The 24,149-nt window shown below is 39.6% G+C and overlaps 1 protein-coding gene across 2 annotated transcripts in view; it reads right to left on the bottom strand.

Annotated features, from left to right (window-relative positions):
- Window positions 1-22,129, bottom strand: part of prex2 (phosphatidylinositol-3,4,5-trisphosphate-dependent Rac exchange factor 2) — a 36,144-nt gene extending 14,015 nt beyond the window's left edge. Inside the window, exons 1-24 of one of the 2 annotated variants that reach the window (XM_088402241.1) lie at window positions 22,088-22,129; window positions 21,166-21,289; window positions 14,433-14,504; window positions 13,417-13,539; window positions 13,235-13,339; window positions 12,544-12,645; window positions 11,554-11,715; window positions 9,545-9,678; window positions 8,686-8,789; window positions 7,337-7,486; window positions 7,123-7,264; window positions 6,137-6,237; window positions 5,222-5,325; window positions 5,097-5,146; window positions 3,749-3,824; window positions 3,562-3,634; window positions 3,174-3,316; window positions 2,996-3,088; window positions 2,780-2,928; window positions 2,177-2,262; window positions 1,737-1,873; window positions 1,166-1,271; window positions 723-904; window positions 454-615 (exon numbers count right to left, since the gene is read on the bottom strand). In XM_088402241.1, coding sequence (XP_088258367.1) covers window positions 454-615; window positions 723-904; window positions 1,166-1,271; window positions 1,737-1,873; window positions 2,177-2,262; window positions 2,780-2,928; window positions 2,996-3,088; window positions 3,174-3,316; window positions 3,562-3,634; window positions 3,749-3,824; window positions 5,097-5,146; window positions 5,222-5,325; window positions 6,137-6,237; window positions 7,123-7,264; window positions 7,337-7,486; window positions 8,686-8,789; window positions 9,545-9,678; window positions 11,554-11,715; window positions 12,544-12,645; window positions 13,235-13,339; window positions 13,417-13,539; window positions 14,433-14,504; window positions 21,166-21,289; window positions 22,088-22,119 — 2,712 coding nt within the window. In that variant the 5' untranslated portion in view covers window positions 22,120-22,129. Of the gene's footprint in view, window positions 1-453; window positions 616-722; window positions 905-1,165; window positions 1,272-1,736; window positions 1,874-2,176; window positions 2,263-2,779; window positions 2,929-2,995; window positions 3,089-3,173; window positions 3,317-3,561; window positions 3,635-3,748; window positions 3,825-5,096; window positions 5,147-5,221; window positions 5,326-6,136; window positions 6,238-7,122; window positions 7,265-7,336; window positions 7,487-8,685; window positions 8,790-9,544; window positions 9,679-11,553; window positions 11,716-12,543; window positions 12,646-13,234; window positions 13,340-13,416; window positions 13,540-14,432; window positions 14,505-21,165; window positions 21,341-22,087 lie in introns of those variants that run through there. The other variant, XM_088402242.1, reaches the window with a different exon arrangement.
- Window positions 22,130-24,149: the final 2,020 nt, after the last annotated feature.

The raw sequence follows: 24,149 nt of genomic DNA, 5'->3' as shown, positions 1-24,149 counted from the left end.
GTGAGGACCACAAGTGGAGGGGACTATTCCAGGCCTTTCCCTTGTGTCCTTTCCACTTGTGTAATTTCCGTCTTTACTCCCTTCGATGACATTCCATGCCCCCTTCCCCAAGCCCCCCTTTCCTTTCTCTAGAGAAGGAATGTGACATCTTGCATAAAAGAGGCCTGCTTGTGGCTGTGCTATTTTTAAAATCACTGGTAATTAATACAAGACCAGCCTGAAGTCTTTGAGTCTTTTTTTTTATGCTTACAGACATAAAGGCAAAAACCCCCAAAAGACATCTGTGTGATGCATGATGCCACCTACGTTAAATCATTGACAGATTTTTTATTTTCTGATTTATTACTAATACTTTGTATTTTTCATTCAATACTTTAGATGAAATTGACACCAACCATAGAACTGGAGAGGGAACGTTCATTTCACATAAGTCACATCCATAAATGTCTTCACCTTTCTGTAGTTGGTGATGCGCTGGTTGATGTGCTCCAATCTCTCGACGCACATGGCGTCAAAACGCACTCGCAGCTCTTCAGGGATGACATCACAGGCAGCCGTCAACCTATTGCACGTCTGCACCAAAGAATCGTCGTTGTGCGCCAGAGCTTCCAGGATCTACGGAGACGGATGTTGAAAGATGAATAGAGCCTGTCAACATTTTTTTTTTCTTTTTACAATTATCCTAAGGTGCATAAAGTAGAAAGTGTAAATAAACAGAATACCTTGGCAGTGAGGCTGAAGAATCCTTTGGGCTCCAGCATCTTCTCCATGACGTGACACTTGATGCCTGCCGTGCTGTCGTATTCGTACACCACGCCGTACTCCAGGTGCACGTTATCCACCGTGAGGCTCACGTGGTCCTTATCATCAATGATGGCGATGGTATTAAAGTTGTCCATCACTTCTGGGACACAGACAACAAAAGTCAAGAAATAATACCAGACTATAAATGTTTTTAGGCTGTCATTACTTGGGTTACCAAAATGCAATATTAGAGTGTTATGTGAAATCTATTACTAAATTTAGCTAGTTTCGCTAACAGGAAGTGAACAACCTTGACTTTCAGGATAAAAGCATGAAACAGGAAGTGTGGTGTTAACTGTGTACATGTTGCCAAGCTAGCAGCATTTTTCTGGACTATGAATACATGTGCGAACGGGATCACCTTCAACTTCGCACTCAAAGCCGTTGGAGGTGGCCTTGTGGCTGCTCCTCTGGTTGTCCTCGTGAGCGCTCTCGCTGTTGTTGTACACCCACTTGATTGTATCTTGCTGTATCGATCAAGAAAAAAAAAACACAATTAAAAAAAATATATGTATATATTCTACATGCAAAAGCAAAGACATCTTCACACACGTGCGCAAACAAAAACCTTCGCCATTTGGTTTTCGAAAGAGGCGAGCAAACTCATCACGCCACTTTGGTGGTACGTCTGTCTCGTCTGCCCACACCCAAAACCCCAATGTGGCTTTCTGGCCAACTTTGACATGCTTTGCTCTGTGCCTGCTGCTCTGCGGTCTCTCATTGCACGACTACAAGCCAAATACACTCTAACAGGGCGGTCCCCATATGTCTTGATTTAATATCCCGTATATGTATAGTCCTTCAATCATCCCAATGAGAAGCAAGACTGAAATCAAACACGGGTTCATATTAGTAAAAATCTGTAGAATGTTTTGCGACGTCATGTAGTATTTAATATTATCATTTAAATTGTGAATCTTTTTCATGGTTACCTGCAAAGGTCGCCTGTACTTCCGACACGCCATCACGTGGGCGATAACACTGGCGTGGCTCTCCTTGCTCACGTTCATGCCGTTCACTTTGATGATGCACTGGCCCGGATGCAACCCGGCGGTGGCTGCCACTGTGCCTAGCGGAGCGGAGGGACGAGATAATCAACAGGTCCAGCAGGAAACAAACAAATGTTCCACATCCTGCACATACAGTATAATGACGGCAGAGGAGGGAAGATGTTTATCTGTGGGGATGTGATTCATCTGACACCATCTTTCTTACTAACCTGGATAACATAGCGGTAGCCTTCCTAACATGCTGCGTTCGATTAAAGGAGCACAGCAACGCAGATTACACAAGGAGTCGCACAGTATGTGTTCGCAATGAAGCGCAAGAATACATAACACAACAGCTGTTTAGCAACTGTGCGTTCTTTTACCTCTTCCGACGGCGTGCACCACGGACGGGCCGAAACCACGGATCTGGAAGCCCAAACCATCAACAGAGTCGGGAATCTTCACAGTCCTGCAATTAGAAACATTTGTGATAAAGAATGTCATATTTGATCCGGTGTAAATAACTTTCAAAATCTTCATTTGTATTTACCGGTATTCACATTGTCTTTATGCTCAGTGCCTAAATAATATTAGTCTTCTTTTGCAGAGTACAATGAATATATGCCTTGAGGGTTACAATATTGTTTCTCTACATGTGTTGCCTCACCAGTTGTGTTCAAATATCCGCTACATAAGGGGTTCGAAAACAATATTGAGGCGAATTGTTAGCATAACCGTAGTGTTTTACATTGCATGTTAGCAGGTCTTTTATGGCAGTTTTTTGTATGTTCAAAACTCAAAACTTGTTTTTTTTTTTTATAAAATTATAGCCAAATAATGGCTTCTGAAAAACATAGATGTGAGGTTACTTGTATCTCACTGTATTTTTTTCAGGTATTACTCATCAAAACAAATATTTTTTTCCCAAATACAGTAAATAATAGACACACACAAAACACAATAAATGTTACTAAAATGTGACATACTCTCTAGGTTTGGTGCTGACCAGGACCCGGAGCGGCCCTTTGCTGTTGAAACACTGCCTGAGGAGAACCTCCACCTCGGAGAAAGGTCTGAGGAACACCAGGTCGCCATTGATGGCGAACAGTTTCTTCCCCACCTCCAAGCCGGCCATCTTAAAAGGACACATACCCACCGTTTTGAATTTTAACAAATTAACCCCAAATTATTTGTGCTCTCACCTCAGCAGGGGAGCCCTTCTCCACAGACTTGATGATGGGTAGCCTGTTCCTCTCTTCCAGCGCGAATCCATATCCTCCGTCACTGGGTCTTATCTGAAGGAACAAATAGCTCTTTGGTCAGAGTCTCAATGGCTTCAAGCCGACAAAGTAATACGGAGGGAAATCAAGAAGATCTCACCAAGAGACACTTGGAAATGACATTCTCCACTATCTTCAGGTCATGCTTCAACGGCTTGTGTTTGGTGTTGGAGCCCTCCATCTCCTCGTCGGCGAAAAAGCGAAAGAGCAACGGCTCATCCTTGAATTCGCTCTTCTCCAGCACTGAAGAAAGCACAATGCTACATGCTAACACTGTTTGCTAATATTGAGACACAAGGTCACGCGATAGTACTGATGCTACAGTAGATGGTTCAGCTTAGGTGGTCTTGCTATATGCTAAAGGCTAATGGCTAACACAAGACACTATTTTCACAATAGAAATTGAACTAATCTAGTTCACATTCATAGGACACATACAAGCTCTACTGTAACTCTTAAGGAGTGTTTTTTTTTTTTTTTTTTTTTACCATGATGCATGAATCCGTTGTCACACAGCTCAACTCCCAAAATCAACGCCTCCTCTCTTGTTCTGCAGTCACCCTACATGAGAAATCAAACACTTTCATCTGTAAGCGCTGTTAAAATGGTGACCGATGATGACTTTTTCTGTAAAAACGATGTTGGGTTGATAAGTGTTGGGCAAAGAAGACATACCTGTGCTATAAGCCAGTCAATAAGCTTATTGGCCATCACCACTGATTTGTACGTCCTCAAATGGTAATCCTTGTCCCTGCATATGGATGGTGCGAACATAGTATTGTAAATATTTTTTATATCTACATCATAAACATTTGTCTAAAGTGCATTAGTGCTGTATATCAATAATAAATGAAGTATAAAGTCAAGTTAAAACACTGCTGGTAAATGAGTCGACGTTCTGGACGATTGGCGACAAGAAAACAACATTCCAGTGTGAGCGAGCGAGGGCCCCAGCAGTGTTTGGTCCCTGGGGTCCCCCCCACCACACCCCCTTTCCCCTCCTCCTCATCCCGGTGTGGCATTGCTGTTTCACAGTGTTGCGCACTCACTTTGCCAGAGACACAAACGGAGCCGTGGAGTGACTTTCCCATGAACACGGGGGCCAACCCTCGGGGAGGGGGGCAAAAGGGCCGAGTTACAGACCCCCCGGGAAATCCAAGTTTTTGACTTTGCACCACACTGGCTAACACTCGTAAGGAGTTTGTTGCTTCCTCTACAATGTAACATTGTGTTATGTAACTGTATGTGTCTGGGACAAGCGAGCCAAAAGCATACGGGGGGAGGCACGGTGCCCTCCCCCGCTGAATGGGAGAGGCTGTCAGCAATGACAAATGGGGGGCAAACTTCGGTCTGGTGAGCACCCATATGTCCAACACGAGGAAACAGCAGGTCGAGGCTGACGACGGAGGGGAAAAGGAGGACTTTTAGAACTTGCTGTTTAATGAGAAAGTCGGTTACCCGAGCTGTTTGTTTGGTAGTCAGCAGGATCAACCTAAAATACGACCACCAGTTCCCGTGAAGTTTTGGGAAGGGGTGGGACAAAGGCCAAGTATACATTTGATTTATTCACGGAGAACTGGCAAAAGCTGGTTGTTTCAGCTAAAATGTAGCACCAGTAATCAAAATGAGAGAAAAAATAGCAAAACACACCTCTGCCATTCAGGTTTTATCTATCTGCTTTTAGTTTAAACCGGAGAATTCCATTCTCATCTCATGATGACAGTGCTATATGCTAAATGCTAACATTGAGATGCTAATTTGAAAAATGTGCTAAAGCCTAATATCAGCATTCTAGGGCTCTTGATACTGTTGGTGGTAGTGCTATCGGTTAAGTGTTAACATAGTGACAATGTTTTTGAGAGCTACATGCTAAACGCTAAAATCATGACACAAATAATAATCACCATAGCTAGTGATATTATATGCTATGTGCTAACATACTGTAATTTCAAAGTAAGGTCCCTCCAAAAAAGGTTCGGAACTGAGAGTTGATCTGAAGATGTCGTATTTATTTCTGACCCACCTGATGACGGGGGTGAAAAGGCTGTGAAGCCGACAGAAGAGGCGAACACCCTGAGAAACAGAGGGAAAAAAAATAGAACACCTTCATTCTCGTCAAACAGTAATTTTGCTGATATGGGAGGTTACCTTGGATATGACGTCGTGCATGTCGCTCCTTGGATGGTAGGTGCCGTCGTCATAGCGGAAGCGGTACAAGACGGGTTCAGGTTTGAACTGGTGCTTGTCAGTGACTTAAAAAAAGTAAATAAAGGGGTTTTTATTTTCCTATCGGAGCATATTCTGTTTTTTTCATTGGATTTCATCAAGTTTTGCTGTGAGGAAGGAGTAAAGAGCTGCAGTGAGAGGATTTTTTTTTTGCACCATAAAGAAAAGGATTTCTGAGTAGCTTAAGCGTCAGGAGCAAAACACACAGGAAGCGTGCCACTAAAATACTGCAACTTAAGGAGATGAATGCTGAAAATAATCCCTGAGAAAGAATCGCGGTGGCCTGCATTCATTTAAGACTAGGGCTTAAACGCTGCTGCTGGAGCACCGACTGGAGGAATCAAAAGTAGCAACAGGTGTTAGCGTGAATTAAATGTTCGCTATACTTGTGGTAGGCACCTATTCATTAGCTGCCATTCTCTTGCGTGAGTTACCATCTTAATTCTAGTAAGTTGCTACTTCTTGGGTTTCACTTATCAGTTGTAGCATGCTAGTTAGGGATCAGAATAGGTAGCACATACAAATTAGTTAATGACTAGGCCCATTACTTGTAATCAAAAGACACATGATTTTTTTTTTTTATCTAACTGCTGACCTGTTTGTGAGGTTTAACAGGAAGGACCACAGACTAAAGATTTATTTTTAGCTAGCAGCTGATTTGTTAGCTTGGGTTTCTGGTTTTATTTGTTTTATTTTAAAACACCTGATTTGTCACAGAGCTACCTTTGTGAAAATTGACAGACATTTTTGTGACTAGTCTCCAAGAAGCAGCACCGTGTGGACTTCTGATGTAGACTAGCTAATGAGTAGCGAGGGGCAGAAGCCGCTGGAACCAACCGTGGTGGATGATGCCATTCTCCAGCAGGGCCTGGCCAAGGTGGACGCCCTCCTCCGGGTTGCCCGTCTCGCCAATTTCCATCAGCCAGGATACAAACTCACTGGAGAGACACACATATATAAATACTTAATGGTGTCACTTGTACACTACAAAGACATCTTGATTGCTTCTCTGTGAAAATATCACATGTGCGACAAGGACAGAAGTGGCGGAACGACAAACACAGCAGCAAATCTGATGGCTTCATTCTGCTGCGATTAGATCCTTGACGTTCCCCGTCTGAAAACACACAAGCCAAACAAACATCTCCCAAAAGCACTCGGCCTTGACGTCTCTGTGACACACCGCCAGGGGAGAATAACACTACACAATCATGCCCAATTGTAAACCAGGAAGGAGAAAAGTTCTCATGGCACAAGTGGAGGGAAAAAATAGCTAGCGGCTAGCACGCAAAGCTTACATAGCAGTCATTTTTACTCTAGACTAACAGAAGATCCAAACAGAGGTTTTGCCCACAAAAAGTAGGAAGTCGGAAGGAAAAGTGAATCTGGGTCGTAGAAACCTACCAAAATAAAAGCAAAAGCGCACAACACAACACATAAATGAAGCCTTTGTAATAACATGAGATTTTCGCTCCTGTTGCTTGAATATATTTAAAATATGACATATTTTCCACATGTTCTGTGTAGTTCCCGTCAGCTGTGAAGACTGGCAATAACAGCGGCACTACAATAACACTGCTGTTATTTTTAAAAGTCTGTGGCGAGGGAAAGGACATAGCTGCGGCCTATTTAACACGGCACAGCGGTTTGGGAATGAGCAGCGACCGGCGACCACGTTTTGCTCTTGTCGCTCTCCTTGCAGACACACCGCAGCGGAACGCCATGGGCATGGGAGGAATGCATGCTGAGAGGATCTTGCTAGCATGCTAACGCTAACACCCTGATGAGTAAAGATGTAGAGTCTTGCGTTAGGTGACTCTCACCTTCCCAGGAAGCACTTGGGGAACGTGCTGAGCTTGCGTTTGCGGTCCTTGATGAGGTGTCCTTTGGTCATGAGCTGGTAAAGCTTCTCGCCCTTCTCGGACACCATCAGCCACGTGTCCTGCTCCATGCCCAACGCTAGACCTACAGACACATAAAGTATTGAGACACCTGGATGTTCTCTCTTTGGGTTTTATGTGGGATGTTATGACATACTTTTGCGACGTTCGCGCTCCTTCATGATGGCCTCAAGCCACTCGTGTTTCTCCTCAGCCGTCTTGGCCATGCAGACGAACCATTTGTTCTTGGCTGTGTTGTGGATCTTCCAGCCGTTGTTGACGATGTTGCCGGAGCTGTGGTAGTCGGCTGTAAGGAGGTTGGGGGAGTGTAAAGAAGAGAAGCAATTGACCATTTTTTTGTAGAGAAAGACACCTACTTTCTGTTTTTGTTCCATAGGACCCCTTATGGACCAACCTTTTTGTGGACAAAAGACCTTATTTGGATCTACTGGTTCATGTGTGGTCCAACCAAATATCCAGAGTGTGTAACTAAACCCCACCAATCATCATCACAATGCGCCTGCCGTTTTTTTTAAAAATATCTCAAGGCCATTTTGTCAACCTCCATCGCAAGAGTGCGCTTGGAGGGGAAAGAAAATGTCTACATTATATGGAAACCCGGGTAGTAATTCACTTGGACATGCTAAGCCAATATCCCGCCTGTGGTGTTGGCAGGACACCCACAGGCCGCCACCTGCTCGCCGTGTTTACACAGTCTCCGCTGCGTCCATCACTCAGCAAACACGCCCGATAGAGAGCAAGCATGCGGAGAGTTGAGGAAATGATGGCTTCCACTTAAATATAAGTGATAATCAGAGGCTGCGAACGGCCAAGAGAAACAAGCGACCAGCGGGTGGCCGCAGGAACACATAAAGAGACACATAAAGCGAAGCCATTCAAGTACTGTATAAGTGGCGTATAGCAATAAAACAACTCCAAAAAGTGAAAATTAGATAGATACATTCAAATGAACTAAAAAACTACTTTCAAGTGATGTTTAGACAACTAAGGACGATTCAAAACTAGCTGGCCAAAAGGCAGCTAAAAGCTGGTGTGTAGCTAGCTAGCTTAGCGCCTAATATTATCCCAGCACAAGATGCGCGAATGGCTGGCGCCTCTGCCATCCCTGTGGTCCGACATGCCAGAAGCCATTTTCGCACAGATCAAGATTATATGCCCATCATATTTATCTCATCTACAGCAAAAACCACCCACCAGTCAAAAAAACCTACCAAAATAAAATCAGTAGCTAAGCCCTGTTTAAATACAATATATACATCTATATAATATATATATTTTTTTAATCTAATATAAAACTAAACAACTTTTGGTCACAACAAACAAGCAAGTTTGGTAACCAATTAGCGCTAACATGAGAACTTGTTCTGGTGTGTTGAGAAAAACAAATAAATAGTCTCAAATGAAATTAAATACACAGATTTCAAAATACAAATATAACAGTTAAAAAAAAAAAAATCACAGAAGGTCCAAATAAAAATGACCTACCCGTGCCGTCGTCCATGTTTTCCACTTCCATCACTTCAGTGCTAATTCTTCCTCTGAACAGGTAGCGAGGAGCCTCTGTGGTTGCTTTGCTGTTTTTCAAACGTCTTAGAGGATAAAAGAAATGGAGGGTTAGCTTATGTTGTGTGAAACGGTGCACTCTCAGCTCAGGGAAACGCTTACAAAAATTCAAAACAAAGCCTATTTAAAGTTTTTATGCTAACTTTTTGGTGTGCTTCAGCATCCTGACAAAGTCATCACCCCCCAACACACACACACACACACACGCAAAAGTCAAGTCTTTTAGATAATTTTAGAGCAGTGTTTCCGAAACTTTTAATGCCACGCACCTCCCTCAACATTCCAACAAACTTGGCCCACATCCTCTCCTCAGAAAAAGCATTTTGGAATACTTTCAGAGCAATGTTTTCCAAACTTTTTAATCTACACTCCTTCTATGAACATCCCGATACTTGGCACACCCCAGCAACATACACACACGTTTTCCCCAAAAAGTCTTTTTAAAGTGGCCTTTCTTTTAATTCAATGCACCTCGAAAGAAATTGTATATCACCTCTCCTTGCAAAACCTCCCAAAAAAAGTCAACTTTGAGTTGGCGCAAGTATGCATAAAACAGAACTTTCTTTTTTTCTGCCACCCACAACTTCTTCTCAACAAACAATCTTTAAAAAAACTATTAGCTATTCAAGGCTCAGTCTTTTTTTTAACTTTTTAAGCAATGGATGGATGGCGCACCCCCTTCCCTATACAATAAAACAAGGTTCCCACGCACAACAAGACGAGAGGTGTAAATAATACAAACAAGGAGACAAAAGAACCCGGACGACTCAAGGAGAGCCACCTGTTTTTCTTCTTGCAGTAGACCAGGAGCTTGTCAAACAGGAAGAAGATCCTCTCCTGCACGTTTCCGGCGGAGATCTTCAGCAGGACACCGTGCATGAGCATCTCCGTGCACGTGTCGGTAATGTTGGAACCCTAACAACACACACACACACATTAAAGAGACATTTGGATGCAGCACAATATTGAAAATTCACACATGGGGAAGAGAGGAGATTACAAAAGCCCGGCCTTTCCGGTTCAAACTCTCGGGGGTGTGAAAAAAAACACACACACACTTGGCTTCCTCTTCTAGTGGCGTCCATAGAATAACATCCTGTGTGTGTGTGTTATATGATGCAAGGAAAATGTCTTTTCCCTCACCTTGCCTGCTCCCGGGGGAACTAGCGTGCCATGTTTGATTGGCCCCCTTGCAGCTAAAAATAATCCTACCAACGCGCAAACCTTTTTTATATTCTATTGCTCTTTCAGGACCTTTTTAACATCCAAGGAGCCCAAACAGATGTTCAAGTCATTTTGTAGCACCAGACGCTCCCTTAAACGTGTCTCTCGCTCACACAGACACACACACCCTTCAAATTAGTATCGGCATGCCACAATCCATCTTTTACCTCCATGTTTGGTCTTTAGAGGTCAATGAAACCATAATGACTCATTTAAAAATAAATAAATAAATATTACTAGTATAATAGTCATGATAAAAAAGCAACATTGCTCAAACAGTTCAGTTCAACACTAAACTTCATGAAAGTCTTAAATTTTGTTTGTTTTTACAAAGAACACTAATGCTAGAAACTAATATACTAATATTGCATTGCTAAGTTTTTTTTATCGCTTCTACAGTAGTCTTAATTTGAAAATAAACTAAATTATATAAGTATTTTCAAAATTATTAAATACAATAACTGCTATGCATATATATATATATATATATATATATATATATATATATATATATAAACACACTATAATAATAACTACTATATATCATAAAAAATCTGACTTTGACACTTCAACATTAACAAAATATATATAAAAAAAAGAACAAATAAGAATAAACATTTTCCTGATTTCCCATCCATCCCAGCATTTGAAGCCATTTATATCCACTGTATATGTGACCCGTCCTTTTTTTTTCTTTAAAAAGCAAGTGTTTAATGAGCGCCCTGTCAAGCGTTCCAACAGCTGCTTTGTTATTTTCATGTCACCTTCATTCCTTCCATCATAAAAGCGAAGCAGACCTTTAAAGCATCATTTCGTCCCATTTCTCATTTCCTCTACTTTTAACCTGCCAGAAATAACAAGCCGAGAGGGGGATGATAAATCGGGAATGAGTGAACAGTAAGTTGTTTTCGTTTAGCGCAAATTTTGATCAAATGTCAAGCTTTGAGAGCCCTGAAACGAGAAATGAATAGAATAGAATTGACCGCCGTGACCAAAATTTTGGCAGTGGGATGACCAAAAATAACAGTGAGCTTGTGTTTATAATTAATACAGAGTATTGAGGGGGGAAACCGCAGAGGCTACGCCCAACACTGAGCCCCATTCTCCTTATGTGACAGAAAGTGTTTTGTTTTCGTTTTTTTTACTTAGCAAACTGTATTGGTTGCTATGTGTGAATTAAAGCTGTCAATAGCCTTTTCAAACTAAGAGTAAATCAAGTAGAACATGAACCCCTGCCCCTTTTGTTCATTGAGTGTTACAAATAGTCCGCAGTGTCCATAAACATAATTGCTTTTGTTTTACTTACCCCTGTAAAATTGATTTCCTGCAAATGGCCTCGTTAGTGCGTGAATAAAATAAGAAAGTGTATAAATAGCCAAATAACTGTACAGCAACACTTGTATATATAAAAACATAAACAACTGAAGCTTTTGTGAAGACGGCAAACATCTCAAGGCAACTACCGGGTATTTTTTTTTGTTGCACAATTACCCCCACTGTTTGCAGCAGACAGACTGACCTCATTATACATAAAAAAAAAAACCCGAGGCGGAGTCTGAAACGTACCTCCCAGCCCTCAATGTGCGACTGCCACTCTTCCAGGATCTCCAGTTTTTCCATCTGCCGCTTGGCTTCGTTGATGCCGGAGCAAACGGCCTTCATCACCTGCAGCGACTCCTGCACCAGCGCGTAGTCCTCATGCTTCTTGGGCGTCCGTTTACGCAGCTCCTGATAAAAAATGACAGAATTCGGTTGAGGGAGTTTTATTACCTTGGAATTGTTTCAAACATCCGAACGTCAAATTATTTTATTTTGTTACGTATGTGTGTGTATCTGAGCGGCTGTTTGGACAGTCTGGCTGGGCGCACGCGTGAAAACAAGATGAAGGAGAGCCGAGCCTTTGAACGTGGTTTTTCTTTCGCCCACGTAGGCGGAAACTTGAGTAGTGGGGGACAGGTACGAACCAAAACTTTACAGCTGGACCGAGGAAAACGTTCATTCGGAGCCAGCGATTGAAATTTTAGATTAGGGATTGGAGCCAGATGATTATTCAGGATTCGCAAACTTGAGCAGCTTAGTTTAGCTGTGCGTTAGGAAAGTGCGCTTAGCGTGGCGCTAACCAAGAATGCAAAACACCATTAGCATGCTAGTGTTAGCATCAAGACTGGATTTTTTTTGTTTGCTTTTAAAACCTTCACTAAACAGATATTTGAACACAAACTGTCAAACCAAACTTGTAGATAACAGATAATATACTCGGAGGAATATATTCTTTATCTTCTACAAAGAATGACCTTTATTTTGGAATTTTGCTGAATCACTTACAGTTGTATAATAATCTTATTTGTTTGGTTAACTGTATCTGTATTATACTGTCTCCTGGTGGACATGTCGAGCACATCAAATGCTTTATTTATTTATTTTTTTTGCACTTATTTGGTAAATTTTACCAATCAAAATTGAAGTTTCGTGCCATCTTAACCATCCAAAAACCTCAGAGGTGGAATTTTAATTGGAACTTTATAATTCCATAGGTATTAATGCTTGAAAACTCACTCGGAGCAGCAGCGGGTACTTGCAGATCCTCTGAATGGGAGCTACCAGGTAGCCTTCAAGTGGGACCTCGGTGTTCTTTCGGCCTCCCAGCAACATGCAGTTCTACAGATGAAACAGAAAATTAGCTCAGAGGGAATCCAACTTTTTTTTTTTTTCTTCTGGCTCCGTGACGCGCCCCTTGTGGATGTCTCTCGGAGCGCGGCAGGAAGTGGAAATCCACCCACACGATTCAGCTGTCTTGCTCACTCGAACGTGAGAGAGTAACATTGGACAGCAGTTACGGGAGGGAACTAAATTTCCTCACAAGATGACACAATGAACAAAAATTATGCGTTTCCTTCCTTTATAAAAGTCGAACTAAACTCATCGTTATATCTCAGATTAAAAGACTTGACGGCGGCTTTATAAATTAGTAAATGTTAAACCAATGTCCTGCTGAGAACCAGTCATTCATGTCCACTGTAGTGGACGTTTGTCTTTGGTCAACGAAAGGTCTCAAACTCCAGTCCTATCCTCCATGTTTTGGATGCTTCCAACAAGCCACATTGAGTAATATCTCAAATTAAAGGATTGGATGAGAGCTTTTCAGATATGTAATTATCAAGTTAAAAGGCCTGTTCATGAACAAATAAACAAAAGGTGCTCGCTTTAAGCATACATTTGATGTGATACTTTTTGGGTATCGTCTCACCAGCAAGAACGTACGGACGCTGCGGATCTTGTTGAGCTCCAACAGCAGCCGCTGAGCCTTCTCATGATTCCCGCAGTATTCATCGTAAATCTGGAAACGCTGCCTCTGCAAAATGACCACAATTGTTGCCCGTGCATACTTATAATCACATACTTATGATTATTTCGAGGGTTTTCGCTCACAAAGTGCAAGAAGCAGCGTCCGACTTCGTGGTGAGCTTGCGGCTCGGGCTGCAGCAACTCCTCCACCATGGAAAGGAAGTCTTTGTGCACGGCCAGGATGTCCACGATGTTGGAAAACAACACCTGAGAAAGACAGTGAAGAAAGGGTCTGTTTTCAAAATGGCGGCATGGAGGAAGCGTCTGGCTACGAGCAAATCTCAAGCATGCAACGTCTTTGTTATGCTGGCTTTGATCTTGTAATTTAAAACATCGAAACGGCGAGATCTGAGGAGGCTTTGAGGCGATATTAAGAGCAAATGCCGTCTCTTGATGGGAGCAATTCAATCCAAATGTTCTGTCCCATTTGGTTGCTGGTCCACAAGTGGGGAAAATATGACCTCTCATTTTTCAAGTTAAATTTGTTACATTCATTTTGTTGTTCTTGAAGTTTATAGTCATCAATGGCAGTGACTGAGGAAGTATTGCGTTAACTGTTTACAATGGTAGAAAAACTAAAAAAAAAAAAAAAAAAAAAAACAAATTAATTTAAAAATGCATTCATCAATTACCTTAATGTTACAAAACTAAAATGCTAATAATAATAAATAAATAAACAACTACATAAATAAATACATAAGAAATGGTCACAAAATACCTCATAATTCTTTATTTTCTACACAATTTTAGCAGGCCAAATATTTTTTTTTTATTAATAGCTGATACCCTTGACAAATGCTTACCGAATATAAGCCAATTGAGCACTGTAGTGCTAACTCTGACCATTGGATGGCAGTGTTTCCACACTTACAACACAGCTATTACCTACAACAATTATAACTGAAGAATGGAAGTCAATCTTTCATATGGCAGCACCCAAATTAATTAACATAGACATAACACACAATATTCTGTTGGCCTTGAAAGGTGAGTGAAAATGTGAACTATACTGGCCCTCGAGAGGTTTTCTTTTCCAAAACGCTTGGCACTGAAAAAGTTAAGAATACCATAAATATTGGCCCAAAACAAAGTCTCCGAACCTTGACCGTTTCCTCTGTGAAGTTCTTGTCCACTTTGGTGGAGGCATATTGCTCCAGTCGATGCAGGAACACCTGAAAGAGTACACAGACACTGATAATGATGTTGATGTTTGCAGACCAAGTTTAATATAGTCAATGAAGACTCATAAAATACCCTGACAGTAAAAAGCTCTCAATGTAAAATTCACCCGTGGGAAAACAAGAAGACATGAGCTAACGTGTAGCTTTCCGAGAAAGACTTCCGAGAAAAACTGTAACAGTGAGTGCTGGATTTTTTTTTTTTGTGGCGGGGGGTGGGGGTCAATAATGAGGCTCTTTGTTGAGGTCCGACAAACTGATTAGCATTCTGCAGCCGGTCTCGCCTCGCAACTCCCTGACACTCGTCGGCATTAGCATGCCATTAGCAAGTCTAATACGTACAAACACGCAGCGGACGGACACTCTGGAAGGCTTTCTAGTGGCGGGCCCGAGCGGAAGGCCAGCTTCCTGCTACAGACGTGAAACATGGGAGGAAAAAGTGTACGTTTTTTGGATAACAAGTCCCATTAGCAGTCATCAAAACATTCTGGGTTGTAATCGCAAAAGGGGACACATTTGGCCGCAAGTAAAGAAAATTAGGGACACTTATGAGCACCAAAATGATAAAGCCCAAATTTTCTAGGTATATAAAAAAAAAAAAAAACAATGTAAAAAGTAATTAAAAAAAGGAAAATATATATAAAATACATATATAATACAATACTGTTAAAAAAATGAATAATAACAACAAGTTTTTGAAAACAAAATAGAAAGATATGAAGTACTAAATATTAGACATGTGAAAAGAACGTTTTTCCCAAATAAAAAAAAATTCAAATGGATGAAAAACTCCAAATTTCAATTTAAAATACATATTAGTTAAAAAATTTGAAAATACCAAAAAAGAATAAAAATACTAAATATAAATATATCTAATTATTATTATTATTAATATTATTATACAATATACAAAGATTTATTATATATATATATATATATATATATATATATATATATATATATATATATATATATATATACACATACATACATACACACATATGCTATCTGCTGACAAAATATTAAAAAAATAAATACAAAAATGGCCAAATATTCCAGGTAAATATGGCATAAAAAATAAAGTGCAAATGAGATCAAAATATAGAAGAATGACAAGACATGAATTTAAAGAAATAAAATGATTAATCATTCTTGCTAGCTCTGGTTATTGGTTCACATTTTGTTATTCCCGGAATTAGGTTGAAGTGAGGGAAAAACAACATGCTCCTTCTGAAGAAAAGCAGCAAAGCTTTGTGGGTAATTTTGTTGAAAGTGAAGCCCTGGAAGACATCCAAGATGGGAAGCTGACTCATTGGATTTATGGACCCGAGCCGACTGAGAATCGAAGCCCGTTTTCAGGGCGGCCCATAAATATACACTTCATTTGCCTAATTGCGTTGTGCTTTTACTGGGTCAGCCAAATGCCTTTTTATTTACTCGCGGCGGAGCAAAGCGCCGATTGTTTGCATCCGCCGCTCCTTCGTGATGGCGCTAAGTCCAGAGGGGAGTATTTCTGGACTGCAACAACAGATCCAGGCTGTCTGGAAGCGGGCCGGGCCTGAATCCCAACTAGATCCGAGTGTACGCTGACGCTATTCCAGCCTTGTTGGCCATCCGTGTCACGTTTTGCGCTAACCTTTAAAACTTTCAAATGAGCTTGAATAGAGAGAAGAAACTGTGATGTTATTTTATTTTACATAAAATGTCCTGAGATTAAGCAAATAAAAGCGTACAATGGTGGTTTGACTTGAAACAATAATTCTGAAGCGAAATTAATAGAAATCCATTAATCAGCTGCTCACCTCAGCCATTAGGGGGCAGTATATTACATGTATACACAGGCTATCAAAGAAGAGTTTCACAGTCAGATAAATTATTAGCTCATTCAATCTTAAATAAGTATTACCGTAATTCCCCACGTATAAAATGCACTCTTCTCCCTAAAATTTAAGGCCAAATGTTTGGGTGCTTCCCAAAAAACGGTGACTTAAAATTTTTATTTAATTATTTACTCGACTCAATTCGCGGAAGATTGATCTGTCAGTCGCATAAGTCGAGTTATTAAGGGACAATGTGTAAAATTTAGACCGTTTTTTATTATAAGGAATACATTAAATGATTGTAAAACTTGCAAATGAACATTATGTTTGAAATATAATCATAGGCCTGGTTATCATTAAATTATGTTACATGGAGAGGGGGGGCACTTCTCCGGAGGCGGACATGTTTGTTATAGCTACGGACAATGGTAAATGCAGCACCAGCAGCATCTCCTGCTGTGCGTAAAGAAAAATTGTCTAAATCTTCCTCACTATACCTTTCACGCACAGATGAGCATTTTTATATTGGCCGTATTCTTGCTTACAGTAATTACCGTAACGGGATGAGCAAGAGGGCGGTTGTCAGTTAGCTTGACAGGAAACGAGAGGCGGCACGTGGGTCGAACCATTATAGAGAGAGTCTGGGTTTTAAAAATAATGAAATTGAATAACATACTGAACTTAAAATTTCTCTTATGAACTTCTATTTTGCTCAAACAATTCATTCAATAATTATTTTTAAAGGATTTTTGCATGTGTTTTGTGTTTTATTTAAAGGCTTGAGTACCCACTGGAGTTTCTTCAAGTACCCCTAGGGGTAACCGTACCCCCATTTGAGAACCGCTAAGCTAGTCAACCAGAATGCTCAATTTTAAGGTGAGGCAAAGACATTTAGCCAGCTAAGCTAATACCTGCAGACACGGGAAAAGAATGCTAAACAGCTGTTTCTATAAAAAGCTTGCTAGCTCTCTATTTACTATAACAATCATTCAAAATGAGTTCCCTGATTAGCTTTGCTGGCGATGTTAGGCGAGAAAATTTGGGGTTGAATGGCGTGACTAGCGTCATTTCCTCAGGCAAGTTCTTGCGGACAGACACTGTAAAATCTTAATCGGATCATCAAAGAAAAAAAACGATTTGGAAGTTCCCTATTTCCCTATTTTTTTTTCTTGTAGACAGCTCCTCTGGGCTGCTCACGTGGTGATTTCTCCCACTTCGGCTCCTTGCCCGCTGCTGTGAAATCAGGAAGCGTGCAACACAATGTAAAGATGGGCAGGGCCATGAAGGAAGGAAGGAAAGAAGGAAGGAAGGAAATCCTGCTTGACTAATTCTCTCAGACAAAAGCCTCCTCAAAAACGGTCAGGAAGCCATGGATGGATTCTTAATATAAGCTGTTGCATAAACTGTTCTCAGACAACAAAAATCCGAAAATATTCGAGACGATGATCAAATTAGGGGTGCCAGAAAATCGTTGAAAAATGCTGATTGTTGTTTTCCAAAGTAAAAGCAAATCTCTTATTTTGAAATACAACTAATCAGTCGTCTTTCATTGAAGATTGCAAACGATTATAATAAATATTATATTATAATAAATAATTGTTATATACCTGTAGATTATATTATAATAAATAATTAATAATTATTAATTAATGACTGATTATTCTAGTCCTTAATTACCCCAAATAATCAATTACTTTAGTACTGGCACTTACTGTAATTACCTAAAATAATGGATTGCTTTAGTATTTTTTTTACATAAAGTAACCAGTTAATTTAATTCTTATTTATCTTTAGTAATTAATTATGTCATTTAGACATTATGCCATTTCAAAATTGAAACAATAAATAAGTACCTGGGATTGAATGTCTGGTATCTTAAAAAGGTGAAATCTCCTTGGGCTTTAATGAGTTAAAAGCTTTTGTCCCATTGGTTTAAAATTGAGCCCCACGAAACCTGCCTAGCAACAGCGATCTGCCCAAGTAAAATGAGGCCTTTAGGTTCTTATTTAATTGCACATTTAGGCTGTAAAAAAAAAAAAAAAGCAACAGAATAAACGTGATGCACTAAAATAAATGCATGCCAACTGCGCTCTGTAGTCCAGCCAAAAATACGGCAGCTGAGGGAGCACTTAAACACATCATGTAAATCTCTTGCGATGTTTATTATGTTCCTGTCAGACATGACAATAGCAAAAGACTGCACACACAATGATTACATTATTTCTTTTTTTTTTCTCTCGCTCATCCCACTCAAGATAAACACCAGTGCCCACTGTTTCTTGTTATATTTATTCATCATGTAACATCCAGACCTATTTGGGACATCAGAAACGCTATCTTCAGGATTTTCCGACAGATATGTTTTGCATGCAAAAATAACCAAAATTACTTTAATGCCATTATTTTTGTTATTGTCATTTGTTCCTTTGAAAAGTAGAAGATTTTTTGCAATATGCTAATCGATAAAAACACACACACACACACACACACACACACACACACATATACATACATATATATATATATATATATATATATATATATGTATATATATATATATATATATATATATATATATATATATATATATGTATATATATATATATATATATATATATATATATATATATATATATATATATATATATATATATATATATATATATATATATAGTTTTTTTTTTTTGTTTTTGTTTTTTTTTTTTGAGGTCAGCTTGGACATAAGTGTGTGCATATGTGCAAGCGTGCCTCCCTAATGAGAGAGTTGCTCAAGGGGGGTGAAAGGTAAAAGTGCAGGGCAGGTCACAGAGAGTGGACGCTGGCCAGGAGGCTCTGTGGAATTGATTTTATGAAGCACACTTCCTGCAGGAAGAATTCCTCAGAGGTTCGGAAATGCTGTGGAACAATGAGGAGTACATCCCAACCCCCACCTCGGAAAAAAAAAATAATACCTTGCACATTCTAGTTGATGGAACTACGGTTATACTAGTTTACTCAAATTTTTTTCTCTTTTACGGCAAATGAATATTGATTCCAAGTATCGGCCTTCTTGATTATTGGTATCGGTCCATCTCTACTTGGGAATCGATCGAATCCCGACTCCAACACAAAGCTACATTCCCAAATCGCTTTCCTCACTAATTTCCTCGAGTATCCGGCAGCCAGGTTAGCGCACCCCCTTTTTATACGGACTCAATCTCATCTTGTCTGATGGCCCCGTCGGACGCATCCGGCACCGATGTTTCCGGCCCCAACAGACTCGCCTTGTAACGGAGCAGCCAATCCCCCTAAATGAATTCCCGTGGAGATAAAAGAAGCCAGGAGGCGGGACACACATACGTTCGCAAACACACACACACACACACACACACTCTCTGATGCCTCTTCTAAGAAAGGCCAGATTGTGATCCATCCCATCCTCACTTGTCCCTAATATGAGCTCCATTAGAAACATGTGGGCCTAAGATAGCAATACAAAGCACGTACGACGTACACTTCATTAACTCATTCACTGCCAGCCCAGTCAAAAGGAATTTTTTCACTAACAAAGGCATATTCACTGCCGGCTCAGTGAAAATTAATCTTTGACATCTACAGCCATTAATGCAGACTATGATCTCTTTTTTTTCGTCCCAATATTGGAACTTTGATTTTGTTTTTTTTGTATTTTTAATGGACGCAATGAATTAAATTAATCTACAGGTATATAACAATTATATAATTACATCTACGTGTTCTTATAGGAGTCCTATACTGAAATAAAAATAAATGAACCATGGATAAATAAATAAATACATAAATAAATGCCTAAAACAGGAGTGTCAAACTCATTTTTATCATGGGACGCAATGTATCTATAGTTTCCCTCAGAGGGCCGTTATGACTGTGGAGTCAAATGAATTTGAAGTATGATCGTCACACATTTAGCAGGTTTGGAAATCAAAGACCAGACTCCTCAAAAATAATAATAAATAATGCTTACATTTATGTAGCGCCTTTCACAAAACCCAAGGCGCTTTACAAAGCACAGCAATATCACACTGTAAGACCAAAAAGGGGATTTGTAACGAAAAAATACTAGAGGTTTCTAATAATTTTTTAAGAGTTCAAGACAACTTTTGCAGGTGGTCTTAAACTCTTAAAAATAACTCTTAAAAAAAAAAAAAAGAATGAACTATTTTAGCCAGAAACTTTGCGGACCACATAAAATGATGAAGAAGGCCGGATCTGGCCCCCGGACCTTGGGTTTGTCACCATCATGTGACTGATGGTATCAAAGGGTCTAAGGAGACTGCATGCATGTAAAAATGGCAGAAAAAAAAATCACAGGTATCCAAATTTTAAAACTTGTTTTAGCGCATATCCTGACTTTTTTTTCCTCACAGGAAATCTATTAAAAGAGCATTTCCCAACTTATTACACCATGCACACATCCAAATGTTTTTTTTTTTCTTCTCACAGATGGGAATGCTAAAAAGCTAGGGTGCACAATGCTTGTTTTAGTGCATTTTCTAACTTTTTTTGTTAGACATTGCTCAACAGGAAACTTTCCGCAAAATTTTGCCAACAAACTATGCCAACACCAGGTGCATTTTTTCCCCTTTTTCCACACAGTGATGCCAATGGGAGCGTGCATAGCATTTCCTGACATTGTTATATTCGTGTCTTAAATGTGTTTGAGTATTTCTTATTTTGTAGCTATTTCACTGCATTTCGAGCTACACTGGCGCTGACTTTATGACTGAAGCACCTGCAATAGACACTGTGAGAACACAGACAACTTTGCACCGCTCCCGACATGATCACCAACACTTTTTTTCTCAAGATTAACTCACTGTGAGGAATTCCAGCGTGGAGACATAATCCCGTTCTGTCTTTAGAATCTCGTTGAGGACGCAAACCCGTAAACGGAGCTGTTTGTCCAAATCCTTCCCGCTTTCTGCTCTGTGCTCGCTCCTGCTTTCCTCCGTCATTGTCAAAATAGAATAAAAAACACACACAACAATCTAAATGAAAATTACTCTTCCATGGACATTTTAAAACAAGAGTGGGGTTGTTTGCTGACTTTGCAGCCACTTTAAGACGTAAAAAGCATAAAAAGTCATGGAATGTTGCATAAAAACAAAAAGTGAAGTGGAGGAAGGATGCAAGCCGGTTTATAGTGAGCCCATGTGACTTAAATAAAGATTTTGCGACGAGTCTGCCTCACTTCAAGCTAGCGGAGTGCCCATCAAGCACACATAGATAAACAAGCGAATATCCGGGAAACCTTTCAAAGTAAACTCATTACGTCGCCTAGTTTTAACAGAATCGCAACCGAAGTTATTATTTCGAAATATAACACACGAAATGACTATAACAAGTATTAAATAACGCAATTCGCTTCGCTTAAGGATTATTGTGTGGTTTTTAAAACCGTGCTTTGGTGGTACAATCACTTTACTTCTAGATATGGAAAATGTTAATTAAGCACATTATAAAGGGGTCCCTGATAAACAACAAACAGTAAAAGAAAAACTACAATCCCTGCAGAAATGAAATAATAACAATTAAAAAAAAACGTTGCGTTCCCTCGCAAAAACTGCGTAGCCTCTCAATTTTTGCGTTGCTAGCAAAAATTAGCTTCCTCGCAATAATTGCAAGAAAACGCGGTTGTTTTTGCATTGGCACGCTTATTTCAAACATACGGTATGTACTTCTTGATTATCATCCGAGTAAACATATTTTGTTTTAATTTAAAGACAATTTAAAACTAACCCTCCAAAGTCTTCCTCAACATCGCTATCCATCTTCGACGTACTGTCGTCTGTCAAACACTACATTGGAAGCTACAGTCGAAAACTGACCCGGAAGTACATAGACGTTAATTAAAGAATTTTACTCGCAATGATTTGTGCAAGATAGCGTAATATTTTAAAGCGAACGCAACATTACTTTGGAAAGGAATATAAAATTGTTATTTTTGTATTCCTTCTCTATTTAGACTAGGCCATATAGGTTATAATCACCAACCTGACCCGGAAGTACATAAACTCTCATTAAAATCTGCGTCACTTTGCAATTAAAAAATGCCACATTTCTGCATGTAGTAAAAAAATAAATGAATAAATAAATCTGCGTGTAGTTTACCTTAGATGCAATGTACATATTCTACCACTAGAGGAGGCCATTGATTTGAATTAAATAATCGTCCTTACAGAGTGCAGCATATGCAATAAGGGGAAAAAAATACAGAAATGTACCTTTTTTTTAAATTAGATTGAGCATTAAGCGACATAATTTAGAATAAAAGTGAAAAAGACAAATATTCAACAAACAACACTCATAGCCTATGTCACAAAACAAAAATATAAAACGAAAGGTGAACATATACCGTGAAAAACGCTGGCTAATTATTGTTAGTATTAATAACATACACAAAAGAAGAAAAATACAAAGGATAATAATCATTCAAATGAAATTATTAAAAAATAACACACACAATACACGCCCCCCAAAAACTTAACATGTTTGTAAATGGCGCAACGTTCAAAAATATTGTACTTAATTCATAAAACATACAGTAATTACGTTTAAAAATAACTGATTTAAAGAATTAAACAATGTGTGCATGATTCACTTCATAATGGACATTGTGTCTATGTGCGTACTTTGACCACCGGGAGGCAGTAAAATACAAACACGGAGCAGAAGGTCCCAGGACATGTCATCAATCCATTTTTTAGAGCCGATTATGGTCCTAAGGGTCGCAGGCTGGCTGGTGCCGGTCTCAGCTGACTGTCATGCACACACTCTTGTTTGATAATCTTCTTAAAAAAAAAAGGCCAATCTACCATTACATATATTACTTACAAAATTTAAATACATTCAGACACAAAAGGAACATAAAGTACCCTTAAATAAAATAAACAAAAACACTAGTTCCGGGTGAACAGTGAATATTCTAGTCCTTATAAAAACTGAAACTGAAAATACCCCAGTACCAAAAGTACTCTGAACCACAAACTCCAAGAAATTGAGGTGAATGTACTAATATTACCAACACTTCCTTGTATTAGTCAAAACAAAAGTTCTGCTTCGTAATCATGTCATGGAAACATTCTGGAGCATTTCTGGTCAGATCTGATGTTGAAATACAAGAATGGCCGAATTGATAGCCTTTTAAAAAAATCATATATATATATATATATATATATATATATATATATATATATATATATATATATATATATATATATAGTGTTTACAACTGGTCCCCAGGGGAGTCACAAGAGGTCACATGATGTTGACGCATTGACTCAGGGGACGGGGGAGGGGATGGGGGGGACAGGGGGGGCGGGTTTACATGCATGCATCCCAATGATCACATGGACTCTCCCGCCAAAAAAGCGTGTTGAGATGGGGGGGTGGGCCGATTGGTGGCGAGTGGGGGACCGGGATGCCTGCCAGATGACTGCTCTGTCAACCTGATAATGGGCTGCCATCTGCTGTCTAGCACACACAAAGGCAGAGTGTGTGTGTGTGCGCGCGTGTATGTGTGTGTGTGTGCGCCCTGATAGGCAGGTGGGTGTGTATGTTGAAGCACATACGCAAACACCAAAATGAGCACTTTCCTAACACAGACATTAAAAGATGACTTTTGATATTGTTGTATATATATATATATATATATATATATATATATATATATATATATATATATATACATATATAGATAGATAGAAGGCAAGCGGCAATTAAGAGCAAAAGAGCTGGGCGGCATCTTTGCCAGGGTCGCCCGTGGACAAAAGAGCCTCTTGTCCACGCAAACAGAGGACAC

The sequence above is a fragment of the Hippichthys cyanospilos genome, chromosome 19 (genome assembly GCF_059441005.1).
Source record: "Hippichthys cyanospilos isolate Australia breed blue-spotted pipefish chromosome 19, RoL_Hcya_1.0, whole genome shotgun sequence".
Classification (NCBI taxonomy): domain Eukaryota; kingdom Metazoa; phylum Chordata; class Actinopteri; order Syngnathiformes; family Syngnathidae; genus Hippichthys; species Hippichthys cyanospilos.
Note: the sequence above shows the minus strand (reverse complement) of the source record. Positions and strands in the feature narration are given on the sequence as shown.